General features: G+C 40.0%; 2 protein-coding genes across 2 annotated transcripts; one reads left to right on the top strand and one right to left on the bottom strand.

Moving 5' to 3' along the window:
* Positions 1–3,270: 3,270 nt before the first annotated feature.
* LOC118787278 (glucose-induced degradation protein 4 homolog) lies at positions 3,271–9,499 on the bottom strand. The gene is made up of 6 exons (XM_036542794.1): positions 9,108–9,499; positions 7,388–7,447; positions 6,047–6,154; positions 5,499–5,600; positions 4,496–4,626; positions 3,271–4,321 (listed from the first exon to the last, which is right to left on the bottom strand). Exons 1-6 carry the CDS (start codon positions 9,294–9,296, stop codon positions 4,258–4,260), a joined length of 654 nt encoding a protein of 217 aa, XP_036398687.1. The 5' UTR covers positions 9,297–9,499; the 3' UTR covers positions 3,271–4,257.
* An 899-nt stretch (positions 9,500–10,398) lies between these two features.
* Positions 10,399–13,881, top strand: atpaf2 (ATP synthase mitochondrial F1 complex assembly factor 2). Its single transcript, XM_036545442.1, has 8 exons — positions 10,399–10,830; positions 11,116–11,160; positions 11,818–11,966; positions 12,061–12,158; positions 12,377–12,457; positions 12,613–12,725; positions 12,982–13,097; positions 13,433–13,881. The coding sequence occupies exons 1-8, from the start codon at positions 10,692–10,694 to the stop codon at positions 13,568–13,570; spliced, it is 879 nt and encodes a 292-aa protein (XP_036401335.1). The 5' UTR covers positions 10,399–10,691; the 3' UTR covers positions 13,571–13,881.
* The last annotated feature ends 2,154 nt before the right edge of the window (positions 13,882–16,035 follow it).

The raw sequence follows: 16,035 nt of genomic DNA, 5'->3' as shown, positions 1-16,035 counted from the left end.
TCTTACAGTGCATTCATTAACTCTGTCCAAGTGTATGTCCACTGGAACGCAGCAGGATATTTGAAATGTTAAGCTGTCCCACCCTCTAGTGGTTACTCAAAAAACACATGACTTTGGTACAACATTAGACTGCCCATGAAAACCTTATCCATTTCCCCAATTAGATAATAAACTATATTTATTTATAATGAATAAATTAGATGATAAACCTGGCACAAATAGCAGATTATTATATTTAGTGGCCAAACAGTCAATAGTGCCCCAGTGTGCAATGTTTATGACCACCAGGAGCATCAGAGTTAAACTAGACCATTTATTTTGGACTATGACTGTCAATTATCTTGGTTCACACATTACTGAGCCATCTCTCTTCAAATGTTTATGAGAAAACGTAAGCCGTTAGACTGCACAGATGGCATGTGTTCCACACCTATCTTGAACAGCCATACCTTACCAGCACAGGTGAAGGCCACCTTGCTGGTAAGGTATCAGTGTAACTGGATTGTCAGTCTGAATTTAAATTATTACATTTTTGCACAAATGGAAAACAAAGATAGGTGTAACTAACTCATTATTACTTTACTGTCCTCTTTGGTATTTTTTTAACAAGGTGTCATGCATCTTTGACCATTTCTTTGCTTAATATTAGTTAACCTTTAAGGAAGGTACTTACTGCACATTGTAAGGCCATGCCAGTGTCAGTGCTGGGAAGATGATCGGGCGGTCATTTGAGCAGCACAAGAGGGAACACGTGGTAGACACAGGACACTAACTACATGCCTCAAGTTTCCAGTGTCAGTTGACGGGGGACCTCAAACTCATCAATGGACACTCTCCAGTGGGTGACGCCTTAGCGGAGCTGAGCAGCATTACCGTCTCTACTGTCACACTATCAGATTTAAAAGGCCACCTCCAATTTTACTGGTTCCTAGCATTTTTATTCCCATTTCTCCTTTGGGTGGAAAAGAAACACAGGGTACAAAGCAGGTGAGGTTATTTCATAGGAATCTTTTTATTTAAATGCCACTGGAACCTCATTTCCTCAGCCTTTAATTTCACAACCATCAAAATCCTTATTAAAATCTGTCCATGCACAGATGCATTCAATAAAATTTCCAATCTCTTACCTCGACCAACATTTCAGGTCATTATATGCCATTCATCAACCTTAGTTAAACATTTGCATTGTCTTTACCACTTTCACTCAGCTTATTTGCCTGAAATACAGCATTACATATATTAATATAAAAAGATCATTCAAACCTTCAGAGAATAAAATAATTCCTATGACAAATGTAGCTCCTTTATTTACAAAAGTATTCATTTTTACTTCCTTATTTTACATGGTGTTTATGCACTGAATATATTTCTTTTGCTCCTCTATACAATGCCTCTCCTCTTTGATGTCTGCAGAGTAGCAGGTATGGTTGAAAATTAACATTAAATTCATATCAAATTAGTGTTGACCAGATGACTCCTTTTCTCTCAACCCCACAGACCCCCGTTCAAAACACATAATGTAAGAAGTCAAACACAGTCCAACAGAAACATCTACAGAGGCCATAGACATCTGCGAGGCCTTCCGCATGTCACCAAAAAAACACTGTAATACCAGACACCCCTAACAAAAACCCCATCTTCAATTATGTATTCTCTCAGCAGGTGCTTTTATTAAGGATGACTTAGGACACTTAAAATTTGTCCAAACATCTCCAACGTGGTTGGATACGATTTGAGAATATTAAAGATTTGCACTGGTTTGTTCCGGGCTTTTGATCACTATAAGCCACTGACCATTTTATCAGTTCTCCATAACAAACTGTAATACATTTACTTTCTCCACACATGACAAGAACCAAAAATGCAATACACTGGGAATCTATTTTGTTCTCCCTTTAAACAGGGTGCACTAAAGCCCGACAGTGACCTGTCAGCAGCCAATGCAAAGTGGCACACATTTAATTGACCCTTGAGGTAGGTAAATTAAGAGTTTAACTGCCTTGCTCACATTGGTATCACCTGAGACCAACAGCAAAGGACAGGGTGTAAACTCATAGCTACAGGGCAGGCGGAGAGCAGCCAGGGTAGGATTGTGAATGACAAAAACAAAATGGAATGTGGCTTTGTGACACAAATCTTTTTGGCAGTACTCCGAGTATGATCTTATGGTGTGACATGGCCTCAGACAGACAAACGTGAGCACATGTGTATACACACATACACAAATCAAAACTAAGCCTAGATCAGGGCTGTACTAATGTTTTATTTAATGGTTCAAATGAAAATACTTTATAATTCTGAATGATTCTAATGTTGTCTTGTATACTGTATTAAGGCAGAGGGTTTGCTAAAGCTTCAAGGCTTATTTTTTCACATTCTTATTGAAATAAAACTACAGCACAACTCACTGCTCATGTTAACACAAGTTTAGAAACTAGCACTACTTGTTAGCTTTTCATGGAGTTTTCATCATATGAATGTTCCATCAGATGTTTACTCTTAAATCAAAAATGTTTCTTACAGCCCACTACAAATTGTGCCCGTTTTGGTTCAATCATTAGGGGTGTGTGATTTATGTTAAGTAGAATTAACCTAAAATGCAGCTGACTGCCAGCCATACTGCTCAAACTTCTAATGCTGCTCCACACTGCTTCACTGGGGAGATACCATGGAAGTATTTAGTTAACTATTTAAGTTTTTTATCTGAAGTGAGGCAGCTGTTCTATGTGTTTATTATTCAAAACCAAGTGGTTACACATTACTTTCCAAACACCACCTTCAGTAAAACCATGTGTATTTATCAGGGTATAGTTATTCTGTTACACTGTTAAAGTAATTGTTGGGCTGGAGCATTTCTTTCTGGGTATGGGAGTACTCTACATTTACCCTTCACATTTCTCCTTGAGTGTCCAGTGTGTTTTCAGCCAATGCACAACAAGGGCGTCTAAAGGTCTCTGCAACACAATACTGCACTGCTGTTAGCATTTACCTCCAATTACAGTAAAATAAAATCCTACAAACCCCTCTGTAAGGTTATACACTTAACAGAGCCCTGTGCCAAAATAAAGCCACCTGTAGGCCAACACCCAGCACTTTCTTAGAGATGCTTAGAAGATGGCACCTTAGGAAGAAAAGGGAAAATTATCAGGACTGCTTTAAAGGCAAACGGATATTTTTTCATTTCTCAGCTTATATTAAGCCTTGACATAATACTAGTTACTAAAAATTCATTTCTGAAAATAAGTTAATTCATGACAAATGCACCTTTATGATCATGTTGCATAGTCAGAAATGAATGAGATGAGTGGCGCATTGAGGACAAAAATAATAAATCGGTAATGCAAGAAAGACATCAGTGGTTGTCAGAAGGGGTCTAGTGGCAATTGCCTATATAGACTGGTGTTAGGTGACTCTTTCCAGAAAATCAGCAAAAGCTACGTTTCCATGACAACACCTGCCTCAAACGCAAGACCAGCTATGAACACTGAAACATGACCTTTATAAGGACGTTATGCATCCTTTCACCCCACAGATTTGCTCCGGTTATGACCGTTACGGCCACAGAGCTCCAAAGCACCAACCCATCATGGTTCAATGGGGAAAATCTCCACACCACACACAGCAGAAACTCATTTTTGTGGATTTCTTGCAAATGTAACTTACAACGTTACTTTTCAGCAACAAAGTCCTTATCCGGGCTCTTGTCCATGAAGCTTCTCTGCAACTGAATGACATTTGCTCCAGCTATCACTCCATTAAACTCAAATAGGCATCACTCTTATTCACAGAGACAAAAACTCCAAAGTCCGTATGTGTACAAGTCAATGTTACAGGTCTTTTCTAAACTGGAGTTGAATGTGTCAGAGACACAAGCATAAACGCCCCCTGCTGTTGGCTTTTCATTTTCGGGGAAAAAAACGTCTTAATGGAAGATCCCATCTTAAAATGAGGCCAAAAGAAAAGTGCGGGTAAACAAAAGGAGCTTAAAATCAGATATTAAAATGAGAGAATAAAGAACAAACAAAACACTGTTGCAAATTCCAGAGGATGTAAGCTCCACACTGCCTCCTGCTGGCAAATTTGCTCATTCGTTGATGCCTGAGCTCTCGGTCCATCCCCGTCCCTCCACGGCCACTTAGAGAAGACTGGCATATCCTTAGCAAGACTTGACAGTTTATCTTCCCAATCCACTTGTTTGTACTGTTTTCCTGACAGTGCCATAAGTCCTCCTCTGCCAGTGATGCCTGGGTACTGATGTCACCGAAACTCGTATATCGGCGCGCTGTGTTCAGGGACATGGGTGAGGTTCAAGGACTGGTACCTGTGGACAGATGGACAAATGGACAGAGTTCAGGTGGGCAAACACGAGAACGATAACCTTTGCTCATCTGAACAACTTCTATTATCAACCTAAAGTATCTGTTTCTGCATCAGAAATATCTGATGATGCTCTAATAGGTATAATGTACACTGAGATGAGTTTTATCTCCGTTACCATTCAGAACTTCTGTGGTAGTAATAGCCCTCTATGGTTGCTGTGGACTTCTGGAAGCAGATGTAATAGAAGCCTGCGAAGGAAGCACCACTGATGTCCTTGATTGTGTGATCTGGGACTAAGAACTGCTCCTGTAGAGGGGGTGGGACAACACCATTGAGAGGGAGACTGAGGGACAATGGACCACACAGGTGGTCACTGACCAAGCAAGTATCAAATAAAACCAATTTTTAAATGACAGATGTTCAACCACATTTGTGCTGTGGGTTTCCTTTAGCCGATAATATATTGGTTGTCTTGACAAAAAGCACTATACTTCTGTTTAAAATTATTTGCCCAAAATCAGTATGTGACCTATTATTGCTCTTTAATATAGACAATGTTTTATTAGATTTGCTGTTCTAGTGCTAATAAAATGTGCAATGAACACTTTTTGGAGAGGTCAATTAACACATGAAACATCATGGTAGCAATGACTTTACTGGCCTAACATAGACCCATGTTCTTTAGCACAGAGAGAAGGCATACATCCTATACTCTGTATGGAGAGTGTGGTTGACTGCTCTAAGGCTGAAAATAACTTCAAAATGACATTTAAACCAGGTTATGACTTAGAGAGAGATCTCATGAGAATTCTGTGGAAATGATCCTATTCAGTTTGACCTACTCTCACTTTGCACCCATGTAGAAATGGATGCCCCTTGTACATCTAGTATATACAACCTTGCTAGGATATACAACCATGTAATGAACATTGAGACCGTCCACTTTTGTTCTTTTGCAATAAAGCACTGATTTCCACAACCATAATTTTCATGTGAGCAATGTGAAGTGGTTGTTTTTTAAAGATTACATCTTAAGTCAGATTTTGATGTAAGAGTAGATGTTATGAAACAGTACAGCTTTGAGAATTGTATTAAATTTAATATTCATCAGTTTCTTTAAAAGAAACGGCTTGAATGCTTAATGCCAGAAGAGAAAAGAGTGATGTACTGAGCCTCACCTTCCACCTCATGAAGACATAGTCACTGTTTTTCAGCTCCTCGTAATCAAAATCATCAGAGTTGAAGGTTTTTGCATACTGATAAAAAGCTTGAAACTTGCCCTGGAAAGGAGAAACCAGAGAAAAACTGTTCAACACTCTATTATTTGGGTATGGCACTCTGCCCATTCAGAAATAAGACGTCACATTGACTGACAGAACTGATGCAGGAGAAGAAAAGAGAAAGGAACAGAAATGAAACCCTCACAATACAGACATATAAAGTAATTACATGTAAACTGATCAAGCCTTGAAGAATTGGATATCTGGAAGTCAGACTTCACATTCAACTTATATTTAAAATTTTAAAACTATTTGGGTACAATACAGTACAGTATGGCACAGACACATTCAAAGCATTGTTGCATAGCATCTAAATATTTGCCTTTTTGTTACATACTTACCTAAGGATATCTACTTACAAAATTCACAGAAGGAAAGAATAACTCCAATGAGAGAGTACTTAGTTATTACACTAATGATTTTCAGTAAGGTAACTGCTATCATACCCAGTGCTTGCGGTCTACATCCTCATCCGCATCCCATTTCCGTGTTAAAAAGGGGCGCTTCTTGCTGATGATCTCTCCAGCAAAAAATGTAGTAAGTGTTGGATATTCCTGTGTAGGACATGAATACACATGTGCTATAGATATCCAGATCATGGAGACCATCACCATCTTCCCTAGTGCATTACGACAGACAGATTTAAGCAGTATAAAGTTACATCGTTACTTACACTACAGTCACATTGCACTGTTCTGATACATACACTGATTTTCTTCCAGTCTTCCCTCATTGTAGCAGATACCTCTGGGCTGGAATGTGTTTTTTATCATCACTTTCCAACTATATAATTTGAATAAGCAGTCATTTTTAGCCAATTCCCCATGCTCTCCACTGCATAAACAATGAATTGCAAAATTGCCACCAGATTCATCGGCAGAATATTTTCATCCCTGAACCCCCTATGTGCTGCCTAGGGCCCTTACACCAAGCAATACAGAAACACTGCTATATAATGTAAAATTGTACCCTGACAAACAATTAAAATGGCATACAAATTATGTGAAAAAAAAACAAGAAAGTAACATGAAATTGGGTATCCAGTGAAAGGAACTGCACACCAATCACATTCTGGTAAAGCCCTGCATTGTGGCTTTTATTTGTAAACAGACAATGCTGGGTGTAGCTGCTGTGGAGAGGCCTGTTACCACAATTCCTGTCACCTCTGTTTTAGATACTTCAGTCCTCTGGAGCGTCAGTGAGTGGACATTACTGAACAGTAAACTGAGCTCTTCAGAGTATGGCCAAGTGCCTAAAATACTGACTTTTAAGAAGCTCAATATTTCAACCGTAAAATTTCACGAGTGGCTTGGAGGCTATTTAGAATGAGCCTCAAAATGTCTGTGCTTGGTATGAGGAAACTAATCATGTGTTACGTCTTGATGTTTTGAAGGCAATTGATACATATAACTTGGCTCCAATACTTTGAATTATGAATATTTGATAACACATCATTGATGACACTATATCGTAGGAAATGACTCCACCATTCTGTAAATGATAGCCTGCTGAAGATACTTTTCATCATTATAACATTATCAGACCACAGGATTCAAACTGCATAGTAACAGTGTGTAAGTATCTGGAAGGCATCCATCTTTACACTGTAAAATTGATATCAAGGGATTACATATAAAATTAAACTGTATAAGATATTTATTTTTCTGCCAATGGCCCCATAACAGCTTTACTTTTACAGGGTTTAGATAAAAAATCAGAAAAGACTAACTACCCATACTCATTCATGTACTACAGACAAATTTATTGGAGGACACCTGCCACCTCACCTCTGTCAGTCCTTTGATCTTCAAATACCCACACAAATATGAGTCTTCCATGGTGACATGCTGCAAAAGAAACCAGTATAAGGTACATAAAAGCTGTCCATCAAGCAGCAATGTCATATAATTGACCCTCAATACAATATTTGTCTAAATGCATGCACATTTGACTTGGATGTTGGGACTATTGCAAAGTAGCCTTTTAAAATGATACAGAATCACCAGTTCTTCCAATAATCAAATACTACAAATCTAAACTGGCAATTCCAATGAAGAAATCTTCCAGTGCTGTGTGCCACGAGCCGGGTGTCCAGGAACCCAGTACATGCACCGCAAGAAGGGAGGCACTGAGAAATGCCATGGTGTCCAGCTACTTCTGGAGACCTACTTCAGTATTAATTATAACTACTCAAAGGCCTGTACAAACCCCCTGTGCAGTCATCTTTTGAATTACAGACAAAATATGAAGGCAGTTTGTTAACTTAATTTTAAACATAAGTGCACAGGAGTAACTGAAAGGTCTATCAGACTGCCATTTTGTGAAGAAAAACAGGCTTGAAGTTCATGATGTCATCTTTATAATGTGGCAATCTTCATGAGTATAATATTCCTTGTTAATAATTGTGGGTGTCAATGGATAATTCTTCTGCTTTCACAAGTGGGTATAGCTTGTATACACGCAATCCAAATGTAAATAGTGCTTCTATTTCTCACCCTCAGTCTATTATTGAGATTGTCCTATATGCACAGAAACATCAGGAACAAAGTGCTAGCTCTAAATGGGTGTAAGTGAGAGCCTTGAAGACCAGAATGGATATAACAAATAAAGCAGGCTATATAATAAAACTGACAACCAATGCGCACAGGTACATAACAGATAACTTTGGCATTCAGTGATGGTCGGGAACGCACATTAAACTTAAGACCAGAACCATATCATCAGAGATCCTAAACCCACTCATGCCCACTCATACACCTGCGACAGAGGTAACCTTGTCATCACCCTGGTAGGTAACCGTGCAATGCAACTACTACTTAACAACGGACTTAGCTACTTTAAGCTAATCATGAGAGCAAACCCATTAACACGACCAAAAGTATAAAAATTAAGATGTTACATCTCAAGTAATTATCTCTCAGCTTCAATAAATATCGCACATCTTCTTGAGGTTAATCGTCAACTGGGTAGCGTTAGCTCCAATAACGTTAGCTGATTGTAATGATGATGATCACTGCTGAGGACTGTTAAGATATCAATGATAAGCCATGTAATCTAACCAAGTGTATAATTTTATTGGAACATAGTTAGCTAGTACGCATTTGACAGAAATGCAAGCTGCAATAGCTAGTTAAGTAACGTTAGTTAATATAGCTATCTAGCTAACTTACCTAACACGCAGTTGTTAGCTACTTCTCCCAAAGGTGATTTAGACCGCTCACCAGCAAGCTAACGAATCACTATAATTGCTGCCGTGCGTGGTATTGTGTTGACATAATTTACTAAATAGCTTGCTAATTGACAGATTTATAACTTAACACTTGGGTTTAGGTCACATTTGCACCAAACCGCTGTCAAAACAATCATGGTAGACCTGCCAACTGATTTCGTGTCATTGAATAGCCGGCTGGCTAGACTAGCTAACTAGCCCGGTAACCGTTTTTTTCAGTTGCTAGCTAGCTACCTTCCTAACATGAAGCGGTTGGAACATGCGTGTTTCAAACTTACCTGCAGAACAACTTCAACGTCGTACGAGTTTCCTTTGCTCTTCTGATGTCCTCGAAACTTGGAGCCGCTGTACAAGAGCGAGGTGGCAACGCCGGGCTGTTGCGTGTTTATCGGTGGTGGAGGGATAAGCGAGGCCGAGGATATAAAGGCCATAGAGGCGTTGCTGCAGCACTCAGTACGGACCGGCATGTTTATCGCTTCGCGGGGAAAGCCCCGACGGCGGTCGACACCCGCCTGAGAGAGACAGGAAGAGGGAACGGGGAGCACTGACGAGGCGGCTCACCTGCTCACGAGTGTTCCTCGGGCTGCCAGTGGATGCGTTACCAGGGTCCCTGAAAACCGAGGGGACCTCAACGCAGAGCCAGAGAGCAGCATCACCTTCCCTGATTAGATTAAGGCGCGCACCCTCTACAAAACGTAATTCTCATTGGCTTATATGCCGAAATGCTTGTTGGGAATTGTAGGACACTGGGAAGTGATGGGCAGTTCTTTCCATCAATGCGTTTTGCCTCATGAGAGCTGAGGTATTGCAAAGAACCCACACACGATTGGCAGTTTAATTTGTCTTCTCATATGTTTAGCTGCGATTGTGTTCGTCATCTCTGTAAACAGTTGAAGATATCAGTTTCCATCAGTCTGATATTCTTATCCCACTGGATTTTTGTGAATTTTCCAGGGAAGCTTTCCTATTAATTTATCTGTATGTTAGTAACTGTTCTGTGCTGGTTAGAATTAACCATATATCTTTGTGTAAGGAAGTTAACACACATTAAGTTCTGTATGTTTAAGCGTTTTGTCTCCCCTGCGCGAAAAGATACATGTTTTAGGCATTTCCCCAATTGCACTCGCAGATCTCATGAATGTGGGATCACCTCATGGGGTAGTTAGCTTGAAACCGTGCTTGCTCAAGAGCATCACTTCAGACCAAACACTATTTAAATTAATTAATTAATTATTTTAATTATTAAATTATTTATTTTATTTATTATATTTATATTATTTTAATTATTATCTGGAGGAGGTGATTGGACTGACTGATGCATTCACACCCTGAATACATGGCAGCATGCTTCTCTTCTTGCTCAGTGAAAGATCACTGCACGAACAGTAAAATAATGTACCCACAATCAAGACCAATAATGCATACATACATGCACGCACGCATATATACAAGGAGGAGGGACAATCGTTACCCGAGTTTACTACAGGAATTTAGCCACATCGTTAAAATAAACTTCAATTCCCAGACTGCAACATTTACGTCAAATTTATGTAGCACGTACAGAAGGTCATCAGCATGGCGGCGAACTTGTAGAGGCGCTTGCTGAAGAGTGGTGTTTCTCATTTAAAATGGAATAAGTGGCTGCCTAGGTGCAGTGAGCGTGGGAATGTTATCTCATCACCGAATGAAAAATAACCTTTAACAAAGCCATAAGTATAATTTAAACGTAATTTATTTTAATTAACTGGACTGTACTGTGCACACCAGCTAGCTAGGTAGCTAGCGAGTTGAAACAGCAGGCGTTGATGATTTGGCTTGTGTTTTTTATTTAGTCCTACCTAGCTTGTTATCAGCTGTTTGATATGTTGCGAAATCTTATTAGATTGCACGGTCGGACGTGCTGCGCTGTTTTGGAACGATGGTCAGGTGTTTGTCAGGGAGGTCAAGCACGGCTTCCAACTCTTCTGGAGAACGTGAAAGCCTATTCAACTGCGACATCTGGTAGGCCGACGTTCTGCAGCTGCATTCCGTAATACTGATACATTTATTTACCTAGTCATCTAGGTAACACTTTCTGTTAGTCACTGTGGTAGCTGGCCAGATGGCAAGCTTTGCTCAATTGGTCAATGTCCTGTGTACGTCAAAAAGTTACCCAGTTACAATCGGTTAATTAAGTTATGGGTAAATGGTGGAATAATTATATAGTTACCTGGACGACTCGGCTGGTGCATTTGCGACAGCGTCATTTCGATTTTTAAATGGATGTACTTTTTATTTGGTCTACAGAAAGGAAGAAATTCTACCAAGACGTCAGTATTTCACAAGGAGAAGGTAAACTGCCATATAAATCATAGTTATTTTTTGATGTACATCTTCCTAGTAAATATATTTTAGACGTTTGCAGTGGAAACATTTTTATAAGTGGTAGCCTGCATAAACTTCTATGACATGAAATGGCTCATGGGACATTACCCCAGTCCAAGCTGAGACACTGGCATTCTGTAGTAAGGCAGAATTTAACTTCCACACTCTAGAACTACTTGGTTATGTGATTTGGTGGGAGGATTCTCTACAAACAGTGTCACTCATATCTTTGATACAGAGATATGATACACATTCCATACATGTATTTCTGGTATAGTCCACAGACACACTCCTGAACTCTTCATGGTTGTGCTTTTTGGTTGCTGTACCTTAGAGGCTGCAGGAGGCATGTGAAAGACCTGCATATGGCTATATGGAGTATCAGTGTTCAAAGGGCAGTGATACACCAGCACAGCAAACAGAGGACACATCCCTTTATACCCAATATATGAAATGCTATGTATTGTATCCAGAAATTCGGACAGCATGCACCTGATAGACCCATGTACTCAGTTGTTCTGACTCCAGAGTACCACAGTAGTCCTTTAGGTCATCGATGATTGTCTAATTTATGTCTGATTTACTCTGACCCTTTCTTTTTGCTGTGCTATCTTTCACTTCAAGATGGCATGTTTGAGATCAATCTAGACCGCAGGAAGCTGAAGACTCCAGGAGGCAAGATTTTCACTGTACCTAATGAAGCCCTGGCCATTGCTGTGGCAACGGAGTGGGATTCTCAGAAGGACACACTCAAGTTCTACACCATGCACCTGGTATGATTCTTACTGTGCTTTCGAATGTTTAAATAAAATTCACTGGAGATGACCTGAATGGTACTTTTGTTCCATTACTCATTTTCTCCTCCAGACCACCCTTTGCAACACAGCTCTGGATAACCCTACCCATAGGGACAAGGACCAAATGATCACAGCCGCCCTGAAGTACTTAGAGACAGACACCATTTGGTACGCGTGCATCAGTTAGTAGATGTTTAGCCTAAGTGTTGTTGAAAGTTGTTTATAAAAGAATAATTTTGACATTTTAGAATGATATTTGATAGATTGTTGATTCAGCAAACTGAATTTTCCGTTCACGGTGACATGATTTCCTCTGGAACATTTGGATTGGCGTATTTAAATGTCTGCTTGGTGACTGTAATTCTAACAATGTGGTCTCCATGCAGCTACAGAGTAGAGGAGCCTCCAGGGCTAGTGGAGCTTCAAAAGAATGAGTGGGATCCTGTATTACACTGGATTGAAAAGAGGTGAGTGCTGTGGCAGAACCTCAGATATGTGTGTGTATTGCCAGTGCGAGATATATCTTGGGAGACTCTTATGACAGCATACTTTGTACTCTTTCTGAGCTTCTGTGCAATAGGTATGAATATGAAGATGCAATCTTATCTCTGTGTTCTTTTAGGTATAATGTTGTCATCGGCTCATCTGACAGTATAATGGGGCCTCAAATCCCAGAGGAGACCAAGGACACTTTCCGTCAGCATCTGGGCTCCTATAACTTTTGGGCCCTGACAGGTAAAGTACAGGCAACCGGCCTGCTTTCCCCAGTTTCAAAATTCACTGTATCACAAGTTACTGGTACCTTTCATCTGTGGTTTTGGTCATAGAGTGAAATTTTAAATTCGCAAGAGAAGTGTGATGGTTGTACCAATGTTTTGAGATTTGTATGTAGAACTGGGGAATTTGAATGTAAGTCATTTAAAGAGAAGCTATCGCTGAGTGTGCATTGTGGGTTGTGGGGCATTATCATTAAGTGTGTGTTTGTTAACAGGACTGGAGTATGTGATCAATCAGCTGAAGTCGGTAGTGTTGTCCTTTGGGCTGATTGACAGACACCTTACAGTGGAGCAGGCTGTGCTGCTGTCCCGTCTGGAGGAGGAATACCAGGTATAGGACCACCTCTAATGGCTGCTTATATGACAAGCCAATATATTACCACTGATTTCATAGTTTGTAACAGATATTAAGGTCTGTTGTATGTCAGGGTGTATTATATATCAAGACCTATCAAGGTTCTATTGTGCTGGAAGTTGCTCTGGATAATATTGTCTGCTAAATGCATGTAATGTAATGGCTGTTCAGAGTGGGGTCCTATTTTAGCTTAGGAATGCCTCTGCATCCTTGATCATTTTTTTGACCATTGTTCCATGACTAGAATATTCTCTGGGCCATTGTTTTTACATGGTGTTGATGAGTATTTCTTACCTCCTTTCTCTCCATAGATCCAGCGCTGGGGAAATGTGGAGTGGGCCCATGACTATGACATGTATGAACTACGAGCTCGAACGGCTGCTGGCACACTGTTTGTACACCTCTGTTCTGAAAGCTCCACTGTCAAGCGCAAGCTACTGCAGGACTGAAGAGATTCTCTGATGTAAACCCCAATGCATTGACAATACATTGTACGAGTTGTATAATGGAGAACTTGATTTTCTGTGCTTCACATATCATCTGTAGCCAGTAGATGGAGCTGCTGTCCTAGTCATGGAAAATTGAACGCAATCAAGTCCACTGCAGTCAACTTCTCTGTTTCATATTATTTACTTTATTTAGGTGAACCTGAACAAGTGAATATTGAAACATATTTTTTGCTGCGGATGTTTTCACAATTCTGTTTAATTTTTTTGTAATATAACGTTATTGTCAGTCGATAAAGAAACACACCTTCATGTTTAACTATTGAATTTATCAAAGGGAAGATTTTTTTTTTTTTGTTGGGGGGGGGCTTATTATTTCAGAGTTATCAGTTTTAGTGTCTGGTAACGTGGATTTCCTGACCAGATGCACTGTTCTGTTCATAAGGTTAAATTGATGTATAAAATATTTACTGTACATTGATTTGATTTATGAATATAAAATTTCAGTACTCTGATGGATGTACTTACAATGTCTCATTAAGACTGGCCTTGTGCAATTGTCCTTCACATTGTCTGTGTACTGGTGAATATCACCATGACAAAGGGAATCCTGCTCACTTCATCATAATTCCTCTGCAGATACCAGTACATCTTTTAGATGTGTACATGCTGGCAATTTAGCCAGTTCATTTATTTTTGTTTTTATTTATTGCACAATATAATTATTGCATATTAATTGTGCTCTAGCCATGCCTCAAGTGGTGCCACCTAGATGTAGAGCTGTGTCTCCAGCTCATTACTGCAGTCATACCACCACACCACCAGGTGTTTTTTTGTCATGTCATGTGCTGACTATTTATGATCATGCCCTTAAAAAAGCTGAAGGTACAACATGAACTGAAAAAAAAACTTATTACCAAACACAGCTTTAAACACAGAATTACTCCCAAATATGGAAATTTACTAGTGTTCAGAAGCTATGTCTAGTAGTGAGTTTTGTCATTAATTTCTAACAAACCCTTCCTGAGTCAAAAATTCCCTTTGTGAATCCAGGCCAATGTCCTTTTGAGCACAAGGCTGGTTAAAAATAAAAAGGCTGTTTTGCTAGAGGGAGGGAGTATATGAAAGTGAGGTGTAAGCCTTCTGAAGGAGAGCGTGAGCTCAAATGAAAGAATAGCCATGGAGTTAATAACTAAGGTGAGGGCTGGGGGTAGTTTGAGCAGGGGCACAAGTTTGGCTGGACACTGAACATGTGCACATTATGGGGCAAGTCCTGTACATTTTTTTGATCACCCTCTCAAGCTGTTCTATGGCCGCATCCAGCAAGTTCTCTTGCTGGTCTTCAAGATACCAGCATTAGATGAAAATATGAGAAGCTAAGCGGTGTCAGTGTTACCATACTTGTGCTCCTTGAATCCTTGATCTGTACATTCCCTGTCAGAAGTGTGTAAAAACAAAATAAAGAAGAACATTGGGTGAAGTGTAATGGGTGCAGCAGTGTACTGAGGTTTGACATGGTTTCAGTGATGCTGGCAGGATGTTTTTCATGTCTGCAGGGGTATAGTTCTGATACCATTTAGAACACACGTTGGCTGTCAGCATTGAAAAACTTCATTTCCCAATTAATAGCTTTGAGAGTCTGTAAAAGGCCAAATGAAGTGGCAGCAAGATCTGATGGTAAGCCAAGGGGTGGAGAAGCAACAGGCTGTGTTTAATACCTCAATGAGACTTGGTCAAAAGAAGCACACAACATTTTTTTTTCTTCTTATATAGAGGATATTTAGGCTCGATGCCAACATCCCACAAAACTGGATTGTTCCTCAAAAGCACTGTAGACAGGCATGTTGCATATTTCTAAGAAATGCGCCGTCTTTTAGGCTGGGTCAGCCGCCCAGTCTGTTACGATTGCACCAATCGTTCATGAGGGCGTATAATGCGTGCCGACAACACCCATTACCAGATCGGAGAACATGCCAAAGGCGGTATGACGTCAACAGACGGGTCATGCTAATCGTAGTTATAAGATAGCTAGACAACTGCCTCAAATGTATTTTCCTTGACGACTTCCCTTGCCATTTTCACATTTTCTGGTATTATGCACAGATGTTTTACAAAACACGTGTGTAACTTATTTCAGTATATCTAGCTTGTTTTTATTAGCTCTTACCTACGCAGTCAGCATTCTTTTTGACTTCAGCAACCGTTAGCTCATCCATCCGTGTTTCTGCTTCTAACAATCTCGTATACGTAGCCTGCGAGGTTTATCAAACTTCCAACTGACCCAAGATCAAGGTTTCACCGGAGGAGAACCCATCAACAACCGGCTCAGTATCCACCAATGGAATGACAGGAATTATGATTGGCATTTACTGTGTCCAATAATATTTCGATGCTTGTTGCTTCATCCAATGAAAATTTTGGAAAGCATGCTTTGATAGTGTTCCTCTGTTCCATGCACTGTCAGTCAG

The sequence above is a fragment of the Megalops cyprinoides genome, chromosome 1 (genome assembly GCF_013368585.1).
Source record: "Megalops cyprinoides isolate fMegCyp1 chromosome 1, fMegCyp1.pri, whole genome shotgun sequence".
NCBI lineage: Eukaryota > Metazoa > Chordata > Actinopteri > Elopiformes > Megalopidae > Megalops > Megalops cyprinoides.
Note: the sequence above shows the minus strand (reverse complement) of the source record. Positions and strands in the feature narration are given on the sequence as shown.